Genomic DNA, 24,610 nt, shown 5'->3' with positions numbered 1-24,610 from the left:
TGATTTGGGTGTTTTTTTTTTTGCCTTATTGATATTGAGTTGTCTTTCTCACAGTAATTAGCCAAGTGGTCCAGTTGCATCCTGAGGCTATGAGTAGAATGTGAAAGTCAGGACTTGTCATTAGTAAAAAGGGAGGGTGCTGATCTTCACATTTCCATTCTAGCAGGCCACAGAGCTCACTCATTCAGAGCCCAGGGCATGAACTTGCACGTGCCTTTTATGACTGCAGCTGAGTGACAGCAACTTGAACATGATGAATGAGCTGCCTCAGGCATGTTTACCTGTGTTGCTGATGCATGCTAGCAATAACTGCAGTCCAGGCCACTGACTCTCAGCAACAGGAATTTGCAACTAAAGCAAGACTGTATTTAACCCACAGTACTCCCTTCCTGTCACGTTTTCTCTACAGGCATTACGAACTAAAAGTGAGGGATATGCATGCTTTCACTTCTAAGTGAGAGCTGATCTGAGGATCTGCAAAGGCATAGAGAATGATATGATGGACACTGGAGATTCAGAAGGAGGAAGGGGTAAGAGGACGAACAAAATCACCTATCAGATACCATGTGTACAGTTGGAGGTGGTAGATACACTTCAAGCCCAGACTTCTTTGCCACTATACAATGCAACCTCATAACTAGAATTTGTTGTCTTTTATGACTGCAGCTGAGTGACAGCAACTTGAACCTAAAGCTATTGAAATAAAGGAAAAAAAATTAAATAAATATGAGGTACAGAAGTTCCTTGAATTGTTTTTATTTGGATTCTTATTAGTCATCCCTTCAGATACCAAAAATACATTGTAGATCAAACCAATGTAAAGTTCCCTGCCCCTTTTCCTACTTAAGAGTCAGAGCGACAGGAGTGTTATCTAACTTGCTCTCAGGAAAACCTTGATCATAGAGAAATTTCTCTCTTAGGAGAAATATTAGATGACCTATTGTAGCCCATTGTTACGTCTCAATGATGAGCAAGTATAGCGTAGTGGGGGAAAGGCACTGGATTTTGAATAAAACGATCTAATTTCACATTTCAATTCTACAACAATTTCCCAAATAGCTTCCAGTAGGTGAACTGAATATTTTTTAAAGTCTCAGATTCTTTGGTCATCAACAAACATACTGAGCAAAATAATCACTAAAGAAAAACGTTATTGTTTAATTATATACCTGAGCAAATGTCATACATGTAGATCTTATAGAGACAAATATTTTAAAGAAATGTGTAAATGCTAAAGAAAATTATCTATTCTTTTAAAAAATATTTTTATTTTGAGATACCATTTGACATTATTTCCTTGTTCTAAGATAATTCTTATGTTTTTCTTGACTGTTCCTGCCATATTTGGTTTAGTTTCTCTGAATAATCAACTTTTTCCCCATGTGCCCCTGAAGAATATTCTATTGGCTAATTTCCTACTCTACACATGGTACTGTTATACACCAAGAGCCCTGCTTTGCTGTCCTGCCCGTGGTACTTGTCAGTAATTAATGATGACATATTTACCAAGTGAGTTTGTAAGGGTCCTGAAACTCTTTTTCCAAATCTTTGCTCCAGGCATTGTCTGTCAAAGCAGTCCAATGATTAATGTATGAGGAAGTGTGACATGTCATTTTTTTTTCACACTGAGAATACTGAATAGAACAAAGAGATCAACAAAGGTAGAGAAGTGAAATAAAATTATAATATTGAATAATTCACAGGGAATCTATGTCACATCCTCATTAGAAAAATGTTTAAAATAGTACTTAAGGATATAAAAATAATCTCAATATAATATTAAACATGCAAAGAATAAAATAAATTTATGAAGCAAAATTAAACTTTTGTACAAATAATCATATATTCTATAAAACTCTGGAGGGAAATCTCCCTTAATATTTGCAACTACCTATGATTGTGGTACACTTTCAAATACAATTTTGTTTTATTTCTTAATACTTTAAACTTTTATACACAATGTGCATGAATTCACTTTATAAGGAAAATTCATAAAAATTACTAAACTACCACATTTAAAACATTCAGTATGATTTTACATATGAATATTTAACAATGAGTTAAAGTAATAAATATGAAAAGACATTAGGAGTGTTACATTGTCATGTTACAGATCCTCACAAACTAAAAGTGTGTCTTCTAACTTAGCATATAAAGCCTTAATCAATCCTTTATTATTTTCCCTGCCATAGCCTCAAGTGCCCTATTAACACAACTAATACTATCAAAGATACAAAGCAGAAGGCAACCAGATGAGTTAATTCTTGGAATGGAGTTTGGGGCTATACAAAAGAGAGATAGGTATGTAAATGTCTTAAGAAGAGCTATAAATTGAATTTGTAAGAAAAAAATTAAGCTTTGGGAAAAAAACTTGTAGGAAATAACAGAATATACAGAAGCTTCCTCATGGGGAAGCAGATCTGGGGAGAAAGATCTAGTCACACTTAGGGAATTATTTACTCATAACTGAAACACCTAGCACTAATTCCCAAGATCTTGAACAAGTAGTTTAAGTCTTTTGTTTCTCCTTGGTTTCTATTTCCAACCATCATTTTTCTGAAGAACAAGGCCAACAAGGAGCAAACCTACTTCGAATGCTGGTGGTCCCATCAGTCAGATGCCGCCTGACCATTCCTTTCCTTCACACATGAACTTCATAACTCTACATATACACTCATTTTCTCTCTTTACCCTCCTGTATGTCTAAATACATTATAGAGGCAATCTAATTACAACCCCTCTCCTTTTGTATATATGATATTCACAAGGCCTTCTGATCCTTGCTGCCTTTTCTTGCTATAAAGTATATCACGTATCATGACCCAGTTCTGTGGAGGCCTAACTTGAGCCTTTATCTCTCAATCCACATCCTGAAACAATCATTGTTCCTAACACAGCTTAGTTCTAACAATGAAAATTAGAGGAAAACCATGATTTTTTTAAAAAAAATGTTCAATCCACACCTAGATTAAAATAAGAAATAAATTCAAAATCAGCAATCAAATAATTCTCATTTTAATCTTGATATGTGGAGAATGTTCATCTGGTAACACTATGCTATGGATAATTCTTTCCTCCTCTGACTAAATGAATATAAAGTTCACTGTTCTTTGCAGATAATCCTCTATCTTCTTGACCTTTCCTAAAGGTGTTTTAATTTCCTCTTTTTCATGGATGATCATTTCATCATTAATTTTATGAAAGGCTTTTCTAAAATACCACATGGAAATTGATTAATAGTTATAGGTCATTTTCCTGATAATGCATTGTGATATCAGAAATTATTGTTGCACATTATAGTAACACTAATAATGCTGAAAGATTTTGCAAGGATATGCAGCACTAGAAGAATACTAATCAAATGAGAATTTTATAATGAGCACCAACCAATATATTCCTTATATAAAAACAAGACATCCCAAATGCAGACTCTCAATAAAAATGAAGGCATGCTATCCTCACACATCAATCTGTGTAAAAGATCATGTCTTTTTAGATTTTATATAAGGTAAATCTTTTTAAATGCTTTCTTAGCCTTCATGAGACCTTGTATAAAGTACTCAGTGAGTGCAGTGGTTCTCCCTATAGTGAAAACTTAGAGATGCCTCACTCCTGCTTCCCTAAATTATGTACATCAACACAAATGACTAAAAGTAAGAAAATGTCTGTTTTACTACCTAGAAATCATCAATATCCTAAATATGGGTACTTAAAAATTCCTCTAAAAGTCAAGAATATGAGTTATAATACTTGTAGAAATAAAAGAACAAGAAAAACTAGGGTAGTAATAGAGTATCTGGGGTTATAAATGCTTTTAATTTTAAGGGTTTTTTTATCTGCATAAATCATTTAAAGCTGAATGATACATTAATGAGAGTTTTCCTAAATTTTCATAAAAAACTTTTTAGATTTTCATATCCTTCACATATGTCTGTCTTGTATTTTAACTCCATTGCCAGTTACTTGAAAGCAAACTCAGATAACATTTGTAGGAAATATATTTAACTTAGCTTTAACTTCATAGATAACAGTCTCCACTTGAGAAAGAAGAAGAAGAAAATCTTAAGAATGATTTAGGACAAAAATTCTCCAGTGAAGAATGAGATTGATTATCTGCATCAGACCACACGAAAAAAGCTCATGGCATTTGCTGCCCGCTGACTGCTGGTTTCACATAGACAGATGCTGCAGGTAAAGTCTAACTTGGAGGTTGTGCCATGCACTCCTCAGGTTACTCCATCTCATGTTTCTAGGGCAGATATTTCTTTCTCCTCACATTAGCTATCTGCTACAGAGAATCTCACCCTTGCTTTCCAAAAATAAAAAATAAATTTTTAATTATGTAGAAAAAACTTTACATAATACATTTTTACTAAATTCTCTGAAAAGACTTTTGCAGTTTTGCCTTCAGCAACATATCCAATCTCAACATGCAAACATCACTCTTGAGCTAAAGTGATATTTTCTATTATCCAAACTTAACTAATATTTATTCCAGTCTCCTAAGTCTTTTTCCCACTTTTTGATTCTCTTCCTGATCTTCTGGGTCCCCAGACCACTCCCACTCCCATCTAGTTGTAACCACATGATAATCAATCAGTGGAATTGACTGTTTCCATGGTTTTCTACCCTCACCTATATCAGTTCCCACTTATTAAGCAGAATCTGTTTCCTCTAGAGCCCTTCTTCCCTGAGTAGAGTTTCTTTCCTTAACTCATTCGCAATCGCTGACACGAAATTATGTCATTCCAAATTCTGTTCCTGGTTGCCGCTGATGTGAATTTACGTCTTTGCAAATGCTGTTTCTGAATAATACAAATTTGGTTTATAATCTGAATAAAAACACAAAGTATGGAATGCTAGTCAGAGTGGTGTCTGAGGCAAATACTGGATATGTCTGCAACTTTCATCTGTGTTATGAAAAAGGTGACAATTTAGAAAGGACCATTTCACTTGTGCTTAACAATAGACTTTTGTGACAACCAGCTTCAGACTTTTTTTTTCACCTGCAATCAGTATTTGGAAAGTGAAAAACTTGCCGACTGCAAATGTTTAATTGCCCCATTTTTGGCTATGCCCTTGCTAAGATGCTCCTGGAGTCAGATGAATTCTGCTACTCCTACCATGCTGTCCTGCTGTCCTTGCCTATTCAGCATCGTCAAATTATGTAACCCAAACACAGGGGGCTTTTGTGCCTTTTTTTTTTTTTAAGTAATTTATTTTCTAGAACATGCTTAGAAAAAGAAGTAAATTTTTAAAAACATGGATCTTCCAGTTTTCTTTATTTGTCATTTTTTATTTACAAGAATCATGAAATCATTTATTTTAAATCCAAGATTCAGATTTCATTGACTTATGCATTCTTATGATAAACGGATGTTGGAGGAAGAGTCATTAAAACTTTGATAAGTTAGATACATGTATCCTTCCAGATCTATCTCAGAAACACTGGAAAGACCAGTTGGCCTTGACCTAATGTGATATTCATCTGTTGTCATACACACGATTTTTTCAGCCTTCTGGATATATTTTGACAGTTTACATTCTATTTTCTAAAGACCAATTATTTCACTCTATACGTTTAATATTATTAAATGTCAAGTCCATCAAGAAATCTGCCAAAACTGCACCTATAGGAAGTTTCTATTGTCAAGTTTTCCTATAAAGTATTTTTCAAAGAAAGATGCCCAAATCATGAACAAAAACAGAGTAAAAAAGAATTATAATAATGTTTTAATGTTATTCATATGAACACCAACATTCTGCTAGAAAATTATGATTTTTCTGCCAACATCGTTTAATCTTCATAAATCACCTTGTAACACAAATTTTTCAATGTCCCCGAACATATGTCACAAAAATGGAATGTTTCTACCTGTTCTTTGACTGAGGCGAGGATGGCGGAGGTGGTTTCTGTTTCAGAGCCATCCCCGTTGGAGGTGTTTAAGCCAGGGCTCAGGGAGCTGGTCTTCTCTGAGGCTGACGAAGGCTGGTCTGGGACAGGCATAGCTCCTGCAAGGCAAGAGGACACGCTTAGTACAACCGGACGCGATCATCGCAAGCAGGCATAGCTATTAGGCAACTTTAAGGATTACATGCCAGGAAAATTACAGCTAGGGACTGCAGAGAAAGAACATGGTGTAATGATAGCAGGGGAAAATACAAGTAAATAGAAGTAAACAATACAAATAAATAGAATGTTTTCTCCATACATCAGCCCCAACCAAATTCCAGAACACACTAACACCTGTGTGTTTTGTCTTTGAGGCAAATTGGGAAAGAAATGATAAGAAGAAAAAAGGGAAGACAGATTATGAGAAAAAGTAAAGAAATAAAGAAGTACTGAGTCAAAGAAGCTAGTCCAATTACAAATGTATATCTGTTGTATGCAAATTTATCACTTAGGCAAGTATATTCTCAATTCAAAAGAAAATCTATCAGATATTCCCCTTTGTAAAGAAAAAATAAAATGATCAATAACTCAAGAGATAGGTGATTTAATATAAGAAACTTAGTTGCTACTGTGAAATACAGTAAATAACTAATCCACTCTAACAATATTTACCGAGTTCCTACTCTGTGACAGACAGCAGACAAAAACTCCCTAAAGCTGACAAGTCCCATTTACTAGTTTATTTTGTCTGAATTTATTTATAAAAGAAAGCAGAATATCAAATAACATTAAACCCAATGCATAAGTAGATACATATGTACAGGTTAAAAACAAGATTCCCTAGTTACTTTTTTTCTTGTACTTATGTTTCTCCCAGAAATAAATCAGACTGTTGTGGTCAATGTTTATGTCCCCCAGATTCAAAACCTGAAATTCTAACCCCCAAAGTGATGGTCTTAGAAGGCGAAACTTTTGGGAGGTGATTAGGTCATGAGGGTAGAACCCTCATAAATAAGATTAGTGTCCTTTGAAAACCACCCTCACTCACTCAGATCACCCTTCACTCTTCCCCACCATATGAGGATTCAGCAATAAAGCACCATCTGTGAACCAGGATGGTAGTAGCCCTTACCAGACACTGAATCTGCCAGTGCCTTGATCTTGGGCTTCTCAACTCTAGAACTGTGAAAAATAAATTTCTGTTGTCTAGAAGCATCCAGTTTATGATATTTTGTTATACAAGCCTGAATAGGCTAAAACAGGGACCAAAGTATTTGTCACATATATCATCTCGCAACGCCTAACAGTAATTAACTGAGGGCAACGTTTGCCAAGGCATTACAAAATCCCCATGAAATAAAAGGCTGGAGTAGGTAGAAATTATTTTCTTGCCTAAAGCTATTATACTATATGTCCCTCCAGGAACCAGTGTTGTATAAACATTAAAAGATATTTTCAATTATATTATATCTGAGTGTCCCGGGTTTTACATTAAGAGAAATAATTTTCATAGTAGCCCTTGGCCTGTGTTAATAACTACATTTAGTTAATAATTTAGAGATAGGCAAACCTGTAAGTCCCCGTTACAGAATTTTACGTAAAATATGGGATTAAAAATTGGTCATCCAAATTTCTCACTGGACATTCCAACTAACTTTGGATTTGCTTTTATTTTTTCTGGAGTTACTCATAATACCACCAACAGGGATTATAATAGCATTGGGAAAGTAAATCTGTTACAAACATAGAATATGTGAGAGGGTTTTGGGAAATAATATTAGCAAAGTAGAATTTGAACAAAGAGACAGGATCAGATTAAAATATAATCTGGCAGAATGCACGTAGCTAAAAAAGCTCAAAGTATTAATCCAAAAGGATGAAGAATAGTGATTTAAGTAATTTTTATGGTGGGGTTGAGAAGAATATAATAAAGTATACATATGTATTCAATATGCTTTCATGTGTGGTTGGTTCTCTTATTGGATCAAGTCTCACAATTATGTGGAATATAGACAAACAGGTCAACGCATGTTGTGACCAGGTAAAATAGGGGTCCTTCTCTTTAGGAGATGTTTGAGAGATGGGGAAGGGAGCAGGGACAAATAGCTCCCATGTACACAGTCCCCTCAGGTCCCTGAGAGATCTGCCCTTGACCTTGTATTTCCACCTATATCCATGTCAGTGGGTTCCACAGGGCATGCTACATAAGAGAGCCTTATGCTGTGAAAAGAGGATTCTCACACAATTTAAATTATTATTTTAATTTTTGTGCTCCTTAAATTGTATTAGGTCCACGTTAATTCAGGCTCTGAGCCAGTATTATTTTCAACATCGTTTTTTGACAAAGAAATTGTCTATGGGCCCAAAGTTAAGAGGGCCCAGAACTCAGCTTTCTGCCTTTTCATTCCTGTTTTAGTGTTCTTTGACATGTTAGCCTATTTCCCATAACCTGTACTCCCTCCTAAATGCTAGCCTACAAACTAATTTTTATAAAATGTAACTCTTAAAAGTATGACACTGACCTGTCATAATAAAATATGGGATTTAATAGACACTGAATCAAGGTTTATCCTTAGGCACTTGACAAGGTTGACCCACACAGTACGAGAAGTAATTAGGCCTGTTTATCTAGCCACTTTCTCCTTACAGCAATAATAGAAAGAGAAGTGAGATCTCCAAGGTTTATTCCACCACACAGAGCTAGCTACTGCTGCTACCCAGGGCAACCTCTCTTCCTGAATGCAAATGACTTGGAACCATTCCCATGGTTCATGATTTTTTTAAACCAGATTTAATTTAAGCATTGGTCCTCACTACAATGGACAGGAAAGACTGTCAACCTCCAATCTCGATCTGCTCAGCTCAGAGCACACAGAAGAGAAGGAAGTATGAAAAAGACCTGCCCCAACCAAGCTCTGGATTGCCTCACAGTACGTATAAATAGCTTTAAGTCTTCAACTTCACAGTAATATGGTCACAGACTAGTCTTAATCAGTGTTGATCTACTAAAAATTATTATTTAATCTGTGCTAAATCAAGGAAGTCTGGAATGTGAAGGGAGACAAAAAGTAAAAAATAAATAAGTAAAAGGAAAGGAACCATCAGCAATTCTGCCATTCTAGCTAAGTATTTGACTGAAATTTTGGTAATTGATTTTTCTGATATAAATTATTCTGTAGAATGATTTTCACATAATAGGATACTAGTGTAATGCTTTTAATTTAACTATTTTATTTTATTTTTATTATTTGTTTGTTTATTTATTTTTGCTTGGCAACATCCCACGGGCAATTTCTTATGTCAACCAACATTATTCTACAGTTGAATTATAATGAATACTTGGGAGTCGATAAGTGATTTGCATCAAAATTTACTTAACCACCTATTGCTTGCATTTTTTACCCCCTTTTTACCTTTATGACATTTTCAATAGATAAATTCCTAGCAGTAGAATTGATGAACTAGGAATCTGTATTTTTCAGACTTTTGACACTAAAGTCCTGCTACCAACATATCTATCCACCGGAGGTGTCATGAGAATATCAACTCCCCACAACATTAACCACTCTGACTTCTATCATTCCCTTAGATTATTGTACCTACTTGTGTAGAAGATGCATCTTTTTGGCTTTGATTTCATTTGACTTCAAGTACAGTGGACATTTCCCATAGATTTATTCACCCTATACAGCAGTTACTCATACCCTTCAAACAGGTACCATGTAAGAAGTCTTTCTATGTATAATAAAATTACAATCTGCAAATACCCAAGTTGATTTTTTTTTCCAACAGATCCATGTTTTACATGGGAAAAAGAAGCAGTAGCAAGAGAAGAACAGCTCTAAATTGGGAGTGGGGGAGGTTCGCGCTAGTAAAACTTGGTACCAACAAGTTCAATGTCCAGAAAATAACAAAACAGCAATACTAGCAATTCCTTGGCCCAAGTCTGGGCACTGTTATATGCCTACACATGTATGAACAGTGTTACAGAGTAAATTGTGTCCCCCCAAATTAATATGCTAAAGTCCTGACTCCCAATGTGACTGTGTTTGGAGACAGGCCTTCAGAGAGATTATTAAGATTAAATGAGGTCACAGAGTGGCAGGACCCTAACCCAGCAGGACTGATGTCCTTATAAGAAGAAGGAGACACTAACAATCTCTCTGACTTGTTGCTTACACACAGATGAAAGACTTTATGACTGCAATGAGAAAGCACCATCAGCAAGCCAGGAAGAGAGGCCTCATCAGAAACCAGTCATGACACCTTAACCTTGGACTTTTGGTCTTCAGAACTAAGAGAAAAGAAATTTTTGTAGTCTAAGTCATCTAGTTTGTGGTATTGTGCTATGGCAGTCTAAACAAACTAATATAAGAAGGGCTCGATTGTTCTCAGCTTGATTTCCCCAGTTCCCCTGGGGGGTGGGCAAGGGAATCTTGGGACCTGACAGTAACAGGGTGGAACTATAGTACACTCTTGGTTAACACATTCATCGAAAATGAATTACAGGTGTCAGAGAAGGCATGTGTCCCATACCATTTCAAATCAGTACACCTAGATAAAGCAAAGCTCACAAAAGATTGTGCTCCATTGGCATGAAATAAGCCTGAAGAACAAAGCACTGACTTAAAGATATCCATAATACTATCACTGTCAGAGAATGCAGTCCGAAGTTCAAAAAAATTGGCTGGGATAATAATCATAGGAAAAGCAGGTAGCTTCCCATATTCAGAGCCTCATTTTCAATTTGAACTCTTCCATCCATATACAATAAGCTTTTCTGATTTCCAAGTGAGCATTTTAAACTTTTTTCCCCCAAACACGAGTCACTATAAATTTACATTATGCTTGGCAATATATGAAAATCGTATCTGTATTTTAGAAAGCCAAGCTCTCTTGCTCTCAATTCAGGGACCACATTCAACATCATATTTTATTGACAACCACCACACCCGGAAAGAAAATAAAATTCTAATTTCATATTTTCAAATTCTAATTTCAAAATAAAATTCTAATTGGATATTCTAATATCCAAACGTGTTCCTTTTTTAGTCACTTCTTCCCAGCAACTGATGACTTAGGCATCAAGGCATGGCCATCTTCAACACAATAACCAATAGCTCTGTGTCACACAATCCTTCACTTACGTAGCCCACCCAGCATTATTGTGCCACAGTTTCTTCATCTCCTCCTCTCTAATTCAGCAACAAGCTCCTTTGGCCATGATATGGTCTTTGCTCCATGACTTCTCAACTCTTCTCTTACTCTGTCACTCTCAAGGTCCTTGGGATCTCACTCTCCGATGTCACATGCTTCCAGTTTCCAAATTGCTGGCAGGCTGCAGGACTCAAGATTTTTCATTCATTACAGATGAACTGCTAAACAGCAGTCCCTAGCCACATGAGGCTATTTAAATTTGAATTCATCAAAATTAAATAACATCAAAAAGTAAGCTCATTGGTTGTACTATTCTATTCCTATTTCAAGTGCTCGATAGCCATAGGTGGCTATTGTACTGAACAGTGTAGCCAGTGGCTACTGTACTGAACAGTGAAACGTAGATTTCTATCATTGCTGAATGTTTTATTGATGGCCCTGTAGAGTCAACTCTTGCATGTAATCTTTCACTGCATCTTGAATCCCAGGCATTAGAGATTGTAAGAAGAGGTCAGATTACAAGGCTAATTTAAAGGGAGAACTGGCGGGATTGCTGATAAATACAATGTGGTATGTGAGACACAGAGAAGAGTCCAGATGGATGATTCCATGGGTTTCACCTGAGTGACAGGCCATCAGCCAAGATATCAAGACTGTGGGGCAGGACACGGTGACTTTACTTGCAAACTTTAAAACCCAAATCCACTTTCCTGCGATCCTTCTTGGCTGCTATTATTCAGGCAGCTGGGCACTCTTGTCAGAAACCACACCCCAAGTCAATCAGAGAATGTAATGATCGATGATTTGTAAACACTGCTTGTCAAATCTACTTTGCACTCCCTTTTCTTCTCTTCAGACAGGCCCCCTTTTACCTTTTAAAGTTGCTAGAAACTTCCAAACTCTTTTCTTACTGCTTCCTTTACCTTCGGCCAATAAGGTCAATTCCAGAGACTCTGATATTAACTGCCTTGATCTTCTGCCCCTTCACATCAAACAACCAAGCAATCAAACCCTATGTGCAGAAACACCTAGCCCTATTTCCTTTCCTCATGTAGATCAAAGAAAAGTTTCCCTTTCTCTTCTAGATAGTCTCCCTCTATGTTCTTGATCTTATGTTCTAAAACACAAAAATGTAGCAAAAATAGATTTACTTTTGCCTTTACTGTCATCATTAGGCATCGCTTTCATAATCTGCTATTACCTCATGCCCAAGTGAACAATAAACAGAACATTAGAATACTTCAAATATTGTTATTATCTATATATATATGACCAATTTAATGTTCTAAAATTTAATATATTTTAACAGTTGATTGGTGTAACTTTGCACTCCAACAGCAACATTTAAAGACTACTACTATGCAAAATTGAAGAATAAGCTTAAACATATTTTTATGAATATCAGAGTACACAGAATCTGTGAATTAGTACAAATTAGTGACATAAGCAAAAATATTAAGCACCTCATTGGTATTCTGGATATCAAAACTGCAATTATATATTTGTAACTAGCATGACACTACCAAAAGAAATAGGCATAGCATCATTCTCACACACACAAAATATATTCATCTTCACTTTTTACTTCACAAAGAGAAATTTAAAATTACTACTTATCATATAATATAAACAATTTAATAATTAATAGTTGTCAAAACTAAATACAATGAGGGCAGAAACTCAATCTATCTTGGTCTAAGTTCAGTTTCCCATGCCTAGCTCAGTATGAAATATAACGAAGCCAGTTAATAAATATTTGTTGAGTTAATATAGGAACTATTAGAGTCAAATCAATAATGGTTGTTTACCAGAGCACATAATATAAACAAAATGGGCTTTCCATTGAAAGCATTTCTTTTTAAGGTATTTGAAATGATACTCCCTTTATTTTATCTCAACATAGCTGCTTTTCCAAAACTTTAGGACCAGTCTAAGTCTTCTGCCTCAGTCAACTGTCTGAGAATACAGACCCTGGGTAAGCGGCTTCTTCTAAGGTAGAACCATCAATCAAGCAGGCTTCTGGGAACTGATACATGCAAATAGTAACTTGCATACATAATCAGGCAAAAATATGTGGAGAGCACAGTATAAGGACGGGAATAAGGATGGGAAGGAGCAGCACTGAGCCACGGTCAGAACATGCAACCCCAAGGCATGACAAAGACGGGAGGTGGAGGCATGTCCAGATCTACTTGAGAAGTTGGGGGTTACATATTATTCATGCAGTCAGAGACATAAGATCATTTGCTGCTGCAGTGGAAGATGTGATGGGTGGAGGGTGGAGAGCTGCAGGGATCTGAGTGTTGGGCTCACATGTCGAACACAAGGGGATGATGGGTCTACCTGTGTGTTCACAGAAGCAGAAGCAGTGGGAGGTTGAACACAGCTTGGTGGGTCAGAAGACCCATTCTGTGTCACTGCATGAGCTATGAATCACTGAGGGGGACCAACCTGACTATCACCACAGACTTAAAGTTTGCCTGAATTATTTTTAGTAGTGACATAAAATATGTCTGAAGGTTTAAAAAAAAAAAAAAAAGAAAGCTTCCGTGGAGGGTACTACAGAGAAAGATGGAATGGTGGTACTAACATTAGAGAGACTCATAGGCAGCCAAGTTCTAGCAAGATGCAGTCGGTGAGCAGAGAAGAGGGTCTTCCATTGGCTCTTTTCTCTGAGTGTCTCACAATCCTGTTTCTTAAAGCAGGATCACACGCACGTTCATCTAGTTTTAACAAACATGACATCAGCAACTTGTCTACCTTAATAATACTCTTGAAAAGGTGGTGATTTTGAAAAACAAGCCAGTAGATGAGGCTGAGAAGTTGCCTTCCTGAGCTCATTCCAGCCCAGCTTATAACCTGAGATGCCAGAGCCAAAGACACAGGCAAAGGAAATCAGGAAGTGAACTGGCCAACCAACAGAGAAGTTTCTAATGGTGGAGCTGGCAGATTCCTCAGTCACAGTCAGGGTCCCACAGGATCACAGGTGTGAGGGAAAAGCCAAAAGAAGGTAGGAGCTTCGGTGATTGTCAGCAGAAAGGCAAAAGGTTACAAGCAGAGGGGAAAGGATCAGAATGATGCATAAAGTGAAACGTGAAAAGCGGGAAGGAGAAGCCACTGGGCTGAGATTCAGGGAGAGCCTTGGGGGTGAGACTCAAAAAAACACCCGAGACCAATGGAAACCAGGAGCAGCAGCAGCTATGCTATTGGGAGATGCTCGAAGAGGGTTTTAAGAAGTTGGATTATGACCTTGAGTTTGTTAATAATCTTGAGCTTGCTGATTTCAGCAAATAATCGATATGTAACACATATTATATTATTAAAAAACGAAGTGGAACTTTCCCTGTGACGGTTTGTGGAACCCCAGTGGGCCAGTGCAATGAGGTTGAAAGGCACCATCAAACTTATGAGAGTTTCCAAGAGGTCCATGCCTTCTATTTCTTCTCACTGAACATTGTCCATACCACTCTCTGGCAAAGCCATACACATCCTCACCTGAGACTGGATGTGCAAATAATGTCTCAGATGTTTACCTCCAGCTGAGACCTTACTTGATGTCCATCCCTACACATTTGTAACAGTCCACTACCTATTAATAATGGCTCCACAGCCATTATTAATTAATAATGGCTCCACAGCCGGGCTCAGTGCCTCAGCCTGTAATCCCGCGCCTTGGGAGGCTGAGGTGAGTGGATTGCCTGAGCCTGCGGGTTTGAGACCCGCCTGGGCAGCGAGACTTCATCTCTATAATAAATAAAAAAATCATCCGGGCGTGGTAGCGCATGCCTGTAATTCCGGCTACTTGGAAGGCTGAGGCAGAAGGATCGCCGGAGACCAGCAGGTTGAGGCTGCGGTGGCCGGGAGCGGCCACTGCACTCCAGTCTGGGCGACAGAGTGAGACTCCAACTCAAATATGATATGATATGATATGATATGATATGATATGATATGATATGATATGATATGATATAATATAATATAATAAAATAATGGCTCCACAAGAACCTCAGAAACAAACCACATCCAGCACGACCCCTCCATCTCTTGCTTGGGCACTCACAAAAACTTTCTGACCTGTTTTTCTATCCTGCAGTGTGGCCTCCTCCAATCAATTATCTGATTGTTTATTGTGAAAATCAACCTTATTTACCAACAATTTGATAACAACGCATTATTTTTTTCTAAATTTATTTGAGTGGATCTCAGCACCTAGAACAGAGGTTTCCAATTTTTTTTGGGGGGGGGAGCAAAATGTATTTTATATCATGGTCCAGTGACACACAACCACATATTTTAACTGAAATAAAATTTCACGAGAAACAAAGCCTTGTTTCATAAGAAACATGTGACGCACTAAATTTCCTATTCTATTCAATTTCATTAAAAGTGCTAGTGGTTGCACACTAAATTAATGGATGCAAAATAGTTTGGAAACCATTGACATAGAGAAGCAAATTCAACCTGCTTTGTATGATGCATGAGGCTATTCTTGTCGGGTTTACTTCATTCTCAGATGTTGTCTTGCCCCTCACACCTTATGCTACAGGTAACCAAACCTCTTGGAGTTCTCAATACATCTTATTGAATTGCACTGTGCACACACAGAGTTGTTTTCCTCCATGCCTTTATCATCCCCAAGACTGTTTGGTGGCCAAACTCCTTTTCTCTTTTCCCTTCCATCATTCTATGCATGTGCTGCTTCTTTTCTGCAACCTTTCCACATAACTCCAGACCCACACATCGCTTTCTCTTCACTGTTACCCTCATAAACTTCAACTTTGGCATTGCATTCATCACTATGAACCGTGATGATCATTTTTTTCTGTGATTTAAAAAAAAAATCTTTTAATGATTCTGAAATTAGGAAGCTTCTGTAGGTGATTGTGGTCCCCCTTTTCCTTAAACCATTGGAGATGGATTTTCTGTCACTTGCAACTAACACTGTTATTGAATCAATGATGTACTCAATATCTTGGATCCTGGAAATACCATCTAGTTTACATTCTATGTCTCCTAATTAATTCATGAATTTTTTGAGCACAGAAATTGGGGCTTATTCATATTTATAATCTCAGAGCCTAGGATAATATCTGGTATAGAACTGACATCATTAAATACTTATTGTATTTAATGGAAGAATATTTATAATGCATTGTCATCTCTATTTTAAATTGTCAAGGAATTTTACACTTACAACACTGATTAGTACCCAAATATCCTATAACTCTTTCTAGGATTATAAATAGAAATATTGAATCTATTAAATTAAATCTATTAAATATAAATCTATAAAATAGAAATAGTCAAATTAATGAGTTTGAGTGATACATAATATTAAAGTAGCCAAACCATGTATATTTCTACTAATCACACATATGTCTACATTTACAACGTAAATGTGCCTAGATAAAAATGAACAATTATGATAACACAATATAAGTTCCAGGGTTCGTCTTTACTGTAACTTATACAGCAATCCAATTCTTGAGTCAATAACCATCCTAATTCTCCTAGATAACATAAATATATTTCAACAGCTGATTGAGGGCTTTGCTAAACCATGGGGACACTTATCATTATGCCAGAAAAATAAAGTCTGGAAGTCTGAAATTATAGACCTATTAAAACAACAATAGATTGAACAAAAATTGAAATAGCATAGTGTCTCAAACTTTGACTCTCCCTATTATAAGAAGTTCAACGTATTTTATAAAAGAAGAGGCTCAGAGGTGAATTGACTATTCTTTTGGCTGAAAATTGAAGCACGCTTAGCACAGCTCCTAATACAGTGCTCACCACATATTGTGAGTGTCAAGAACACACTGTCACTGCCAAATGTCTCAGGTGCTAGAGTTCCCCTTCACGCAGCTCCTGCAGACTTGGAATCCATCTAATATGTCATTATCTATGCAAAATGCCAAACAAAAACATCTATGTTTATGAAAAACAGCCTGTCTTCCCAAATAGTCTCCCTAATAATATTTACAAATGTGCAGTTTTCCAGTTTAGATTCCTTACTTAATCACAGATATACATAATAAAATCTGGTACAAAAAAAAAATCATGCTCTAAAGCCAGTCCTCAACAATTTTACCACTGTGAATTACCAACTCTGACCGTCACAATGTGTTATACAGAAGGTCCTCAAATGCCAGCCACACAGTGGTTCACAACATGTCCTTACTTCCTAGTACTTGAAAGTGTCCACTCAAATTATGGCAATTTACCTTTCATATTGATTGCAAATATGTATCTGCCACTTCACAATTTCTCAAGATACTGAAGCTCAACAACACATCTATTTTTTTCCACAATTGCTATCAATGATTGGTCAAGGTTGTGACAACGTTTCACACTGCAAATAAATATCTGCACTCAGCCAATATGTTTAACCCATTGCAGCAGGGAAAGCATCAATCAGTGTTTTAAATTTAACTCTACTAGAGTTTCAACTATACCTATATAACTTTAGTTTCTACCATTGACTTAGACATTTTAAAAATAGATGTCTACTGATCTTAGAAGAACAAACATAGAACAAACACTTGAATGCAGTCAAATAATAATTTTTGATAGCTGCCAAGACATATTGACCCTTTTACCCACAGTCAACAAACTTTGAAATTTTAAGTAATATAATTTGCCTATAGCAACACACAACTTCAAGAAAAAAAGCATCACTTGGAGAGTTAAATCTAAATTGTATACATACAGAGATTTTATTATAGTTGTGAAGGTACAAACTCAGCAAAGAATCTTTCTTATTTTTTATATCATTAAATATTACACCTCATGGTTTCAAATATTCTGGTGTGTGATCAATAACTAATTTTAAACAGAAACATAATAGTATGTTATAAAAAGGTGATTATCAATCCCAAACCTTACTTTTGCTAATTTTTTATCGTTTTTGTTTAATTTGTGATTTGCACAAATCAAAACATTACCTTATCTAGCAAAAAATATAGTATTTATTTATTACCAAATCCTCTTTTTATCAAAATAAGACTCTCAGGTATTGTCCCCTTTTTCAATTACCTCTAATGAAAATATCTTACCTCTTACCTGCATATACATCGTATGTGCTCATTAGTTATCAGTATCTCTGTGAAGTTTGGTTTGTGAGAGTATGTTGGTTTCAAACTATGCCCACGGGTTCTATGATACTGTTCTCTTCAGGAAATGAACTTTAACCCCCCATCCCTCAAGAGTGGGCTATAAATAGTAACTCTTTACGAAAAGAATACAGTAGGAGTGATGGTATAAGACTTCTGAGACAAGTCATAAAAGACACTGAGACTCCCCTACTGATCTCTCTTGGATCATTCACCGGAGGGTTGTCAGCTTGCATGTTGAGAGGAAGTTCAAGCAGTTCCACAGAGAGGTTCATGTAAGGAGAAATTAAGGCCTCCTGCCAACAACTGACAAAAAACAAATGCCTACAACCAACAGTCGTAAGAGTGAGCCAGCCCCAGGCATGCCTTCAGATGACACAAATCTGGCTGACATATTGACTGTAATAATGTAAGAAACCCTGATCTGTTGCTGCAAAGGTGACACATGCACGAGGGTGGACTCAGAGGATGCAGGACACTGCTAGAGGAGGGACAGAGGGAGGATAGATGGGGACACACGGCCACATACTGGGTACCTGGTACACTACAAGTGGGAGATAGGGCCAGCCAGAAGCCCAAACTTCTCCTGCAGGTGACGTACTTAGATAGTAAATTCTCATTTGTACCCCACAACTCTAAAATAAATTAAATAAATAAACAAAATTTCTGTCGGACAATTCTAACGAGAGAGAGAGAGAGAGAGAGAGATAGGAAAGGGGAGGGGAGGGGAGAGAAACCCTGATCTGGAAACCACCCAGTTAAGTGGCTCTTGAATTTTTCACTCACAGAAACCATGAGATAAATATTAGTTGTGTTAAGGTGCTAAGTTCTGGGGTAAAGTGTTATGCAACAATAGATAACTAATACTGAGTATATAACAATCTTCAGGTTCATTTAGGGCTCATTACCTAATGTTAAGAGTGCAGTGATTTGATGATAGTCTTTTAGACACAGCCACATGGAATGAATGAGAAATAAGCTAGGCCACAGATTCTGCTCCCTTCCCCAAGATTTATTCTATACTGTTCCTCAGAGTTTATGACTTATCACAAGCCCCTGGTTTGTTGCATCTCTAAGAAGGGTAAAAAGTTTGTAAGGATCAGAGAAAAAAATTTACTAACAACTTAGCTTAAGTGTAATCATGACTTCATAATACATTCTATATTTGTATATATAAAGATTTGTAAAGAAGTTCAAGGATTTTACTGAATAGTGTACACAGACACTACAGAAGGAAGCTTTCATAGTTATTGCTGAAGTCCAGGATGATATTTTTGGACATCCTGTTAAGTTGGATGACTTCAGTTTACAGTTCCCATAAAATATGCATAAAACAATAGTCTTTATACATGAATGGTGATGAGGACACACTTAAAGTTTTAATGTCATAAGATGATCTAATCCTATTTACTTACTGCAACTTATTAAAAAAAACAGATCCTTATATATTTAGGTTTCAACTATTCTCTCTTAGCGAATGCCCATCAAAATCCCCAATTATATAGCTATGACTGGTGCTAAGTTTACAATGATTGATTTTCTGGCAGGATTTTGCAAGATCCTCTGAGCAAGTTCTCTTCATTCATTATTATTTTCACAGGCAAGCCAGTATTCTAGCATTTGACTTTCTTCTCATTCAACTAGTCCTCTTTGGGTCCCGGTATGAACCAATTGAATTCTTCCCCAATTCAAGGTACAGTGAGTTCATTTTATCTTGGTTGCTATTAGTGCTACTCACTACTTTCCATTTTTAATTTTTCAGCTAGGAAAGCATACACTTAACATCAGTCTTGCTGTTATTACTTGCTTTGGTCAATGAATTGAGACTGAGCACAAGCATTTAGGAGCCAGTGTGTGGTTCTGCATCCTCGGTTTTCCCTTGCTTTGAAAAACTCTGTGCATCTTATTAAGGTGGCAAAGGCATAAGATGTTGTAGAATGACTGTAAGGAAGAGGAGGTTTCATCCACCCACACAGGACATAATGCATGAGTGGTAAATAGACTGTTTGCATTAAGCCACTGGGATTTTGGTATTGTTTGTTGCTATGGCATACCCAACCCATCCTGTCTGATACACTCTTTAGAGTGCATGATGGGGCACAGTTACAAAAGTTTCTCAGTAAAAAGAATATAGTGTAGTAATCTGAAATTCTCTTGGAAAACAAATTTTGTTCTGCCTTAAGGGGTTCAGATTTTATGACTGTCCTATTGGAAAAATATTTTCCTGAATCTGTTTCCTCATCAGTGCAAGGAATATTCTATGTTCTAGGTCTGTGTCAAGATCCAAAAATGTTAATTTTTCTTATTATACCTTATAAATGATAATGCTCTAGATATTGGAAAAATTATCAGTGATTATTATTGTTAAATAATTATTAAAATTATTGCCAAATATATTTTATATCTAAATTATCCTTTGTTAAATATCTTTTATATATTATACTAAGATATAATCAATAATAATTGATAACTGAACTACAATTTAAAACATTTATATTATATTGTGTTGAAATTTGTGATTTAAGGAATACATACTTAAAATCAAAATGTATTTCTTAACTTCTTGGTATAATAAAATTAAGATCACATAGACACCCACCTGTTCAGGGTAAAATTTCGCAGACTTTCTTATATCAGAAAATCAAAGACACACTCCATTAAAAAGTAAACCTGAAATTTCTATTTAGAAAAGCAATCAAGTGACAATTTAAAAGAGATTTATCAGTGAATTTTGCTGATGAGTTTACAATTTAACTAATGTTAATAATCTCTTCCACCATTCATTCTGAAATTTCTCAAGTATAAAGTTGGAGAAAATATTGCTTTTATATTCTAATACTTTGTACCTTAATTATGATAAAATCCAGAAAAGGAAAGCAAAATAATTCTAAAGAGTTTATAAAGCCTATACTACTATAAGCACTACAATATTATTAAAAAGAGGCTGATCCAGGGGCTAGAGAAGTTTTAATATTATAACTTCTTTATCATCTGCTCTGAGTAAAAAATGTAGAGTGTAAAAATTGAAAACTGGACAAAGCATTGCACTGTTTTTACTTATTATATGAAAAATTAATAATCAACTCTAAGTATTCTAAAAATATATTTAAATGGATAAGTTAATAGAATAGAAATGTAACTATAATGTACACATTTACAATACCATTATAAGATGTTGCTTAATATGTTTTAAAAATATACAATATCAAATTGTCAAATATTAATATTCAAACATAAAACAAGAAAAGTAATATACAGAAAAATTTCTTAGTAGTTATATTATTATGGGTAGGCTGCCAGTTTTCTTCTTTTCATTTAGATATTTAGATATATATGTAAAGATTCACACTTATCCATATAGATATGCACATATACACAAGCCCACATACACATATATATTTAACAAAAATGTGATTATTTTATATATGTATAGTTCTGACACTTTTTTCCCCAATCAGAATGTCTTAGAGACCATTTCAGGCCACTGCTTATGAATTTATCATGGTTTTTTTCAAATCTGTACAAAAGGATCCCACTGTATTGATAATCTTTTTTAGTTCTCTTTTTTACAAATACATAATTTTATTTTTTTCTCTTTTTCTTTTTCTTTTGGCTCATATATGAATGCTGAAATCAGGATTCCTTTGTGAGAGTCTATGTCGATATGTATTGTTTTAGAATAAACCGCTAGAAATAAATTTGCTAAGTCTAAGAATATAAAGATCTTAAGCTGTGACAGATGCTGCCATCTTGTCCCCAAAGTATTTCCAATGCAGATTTAGTCAACAACATAAAAGAATGCCAATTTATATGCACTTTGGCAAACACAGATATGAATGATCATTTAAATTTTTAATAAACTGACAGTTAAAATGTAATTTATAATTGCTTTCTTTTGCATAAAATGGCATTTTAAACCAAAGCATCCATTAGACAAAAAGCTAATCCCAATCACAGAAAAAACATGAATCATCTTTCACTTTATGACTTGTCAAGTTCATATTGTTATGTTTCTTCTCTTACAGTACTTTATTCACTTTACTGAAATTACAGATAAAAATCTTCTGACCCTCACATCAAATGTATGAAGTCATTACTAACTTCATTTCACAAATGGAGAGAAATGAGACTCAGAACAAATAAATAGCATGACCAGTCTCAGAAGGGTAATCAGCTAAACAGTCAAGGATTTTAAACTAAATTTCTGACATCTTGTTGTATGTTATTTTAATGAGACACCAGGATAATCGATGTTTGCATACAATATTTCGCTTCCCTTATAAATCCTACAATAAAACAATATTCACTAGTTTCAAGGAAATTTGGTCTTTTAATTTTAGATAAGTCCTTACGTTTTGTCACTAAGACACTAATTACTTTTGAAAATCTTGAAGTTATAATATCACCTTTTAAAGTCACTATGATACCAATATCTTTTTTAAATTTTATTTATAGGTTAGGTACAATGTGATGTTTCAATGTAGAATGATTAAATCAGGCAAATTAACAAATCCAGCCCCTCACATACTTAATTTTTGTGGTGAAAATATTTTAGATCTACTCTTTCAGCAATTTTGAAATACACAGTGAGTTAGTATTTACTGTAGTCATCATTCTTCAGAACACATCACTAAAGTTTATTCCTCCTGTCTAACTAAAACTTTGTACACATTGACCAACATCTTCCCTTTCCCCATCCACCTCTCTGGCCCAGCCTCAGGTAACACATGCAATATATTTTTAACATTTTGTAAGTCAATTATCTTCTAAGAGATCACGCTTATTCAAAACTCCAAAGGCAAATTTCAGAACTGTCTGAAACGCAATTTCTCCATGTTTATGATTCTTTTGTCCATGTTTATGACTATTTTATGTAATCATATTATTTTCAAATCTTAGAGATTAGTACACAGGTTTGCTTTAGATGATGTCATATTCCCAATCTAAAAGTAATATTTAACATTTCAAAATTAATGTGTACCATGTTCTACTGTATTTTAAAAAGTAATTTCTAAGACCAATTAAATTACTCTACGTTTGGGAAAACTCTTTCTGGCACTAGGCTTCTCAATTTTAATTTTCTTCTTTATCCTTTTTCATAATATTTACAATGTCTCACATGATCAGCAATTATCACTCTCTAATACACAAATTATTTCTGAATAGAATGTAAAATATTTTAATATCTGTTATAAAATTAGTCAATTATAAGTGGTGAAAATATTGATCCAATTTAAAGAAAACAAGCATAACTCTTAGAAAAAGAAACTGTGACTCTATGTCCAGACCAAGAAAAAAAAATCTTCTGTCAATCAGGTAGGAAGCACCTACTTCTTTACAGGGAAATATTTTAGCATTACTGGTGTTCCTGGAGAGAGTGGTTCAGGTATAAACTTGATTATAATCTATGTTTCATGTATCCTTTTTGTTGACAAATTGTCATCCCCAAGAGATGATTGCAATATAAAATTTTAATTAAGGATGATATTTTTTAAAGAGAAAAAAAGTGGCTTCATATTATAACTAATGTGAAAATCTTATTAACCTGCAGGGGCATTAAAAGCACAGTTGGAAATGATCAATATTGAGATTAGATTTTTAAGGCAAATATCCTAGGGTATTAAGAAAAATAATACATAAAGTTAAATAAACATGATGTTTCTTTAAAATATCAGTTAGGCAAACATGGTAGGTATATAGATTTTGGTTGGGAAAAAAACTCCCAAATATTCAACTATAAAATTTTCCTTATATTTACTTTTTCTACAACCAGGTTTCCTGTCAATTATTTACTTATGTCTAGTTAAAAAGCAAGAAAAATGGCTATCCGTGTTATACCAGTCCTAGTAGGTATACTAAAGATTATTATCTATACATGGATAGTTGTATATATAAAGTAATATGTGAAAAATATTTAAAATTGTAACTTAGAGTAGAAGAAATACTTTTATAATACTTTTATAATAACATTAATTGCATACTAATGATGGTCAGGCACTATTCTCAGCTTTTCACCAGTACTGACTCAATAAACACAGTAATGCTATGCTCTACTCCTATTATTATCCTCTTTTCCAAATCTTGAAACTGAGATCTAGAGACATTAACCTCCCAGGGGAGCAAAAGGAAGAGCTATTGTTTAAACCACATGACCCACGGTTTTCAGTCACTATATTGTGCTGCTAATTTTCAGGATGCCTCTCAAAAATGATATCAACTAAGGAAATTATTCATTAATTAAAAAATAATTCACTGACCGTAGACTATGCCAGGTTCAACACTAGGGCATTGAGTACAGAATGCAAAATATAAATAGGAAATGAGTCCTTCCCACTTAGGAAGAAACATAGGGAAAAATAATGAATATAGAGAGTAGATCTGAAGTGTGGATTTTTAGTCATGATACTCTGTTAACTCTGACCCCTCCCCAATCTGGGGGTGGTGG

General features: G+C 35.2%; 1 protein-coding gene across 2 annotated transcripts in view; it reads right to left on the bottom strand.

The window, feature by feature from the left end:
- CTNND2 (catenin delta 2) overlaps nucleotides 1-24,610 on the bottom strand; it is a 981,613-nt gene that overhangs the window by 795,905 nt on the left and 161,098 nt on the right. The window contains exon 2 of one of the 2 annotated variants that reach the window (XM_021711379.1): nucleotides 5,876-6,012. In XM_021711379.1, coding sequence (XP_021567054.1) covers nucleotides 5,876-6,007 — 132 coding nt within the window. In that variant the 5' untranslated portion in view covers nucleotides 6,008-6,012. Of the gene's footprint in view, nucleotides 1-5,875; nucleotides 6,069-24,610 lie in introns of those variants that run through there. The other variant, XM_021711381.1, reaches the window with a different exon arrangement.

This window comes from Carlito syrichta, unplaced genomic scaffold (genome assembly GCF_000164805.1).
Source record: "Carlito syrichta isolate Samal-C Ts95f unplaced genomic scaffold, Tarsius_syrichta-2.0.1 Scaffold302126, whole genome shotgun sequence".
Classification (NCBI taxonomy): domain Eukaryota; kingdom Metazoa; phylum Chordata; class Mammalia; order Primates; family Tarsiidae; genus Carlito; species Carlito syrichta.
This window is presented reverse-complemented; position numbering and strand designations above follow the sequence as displayed.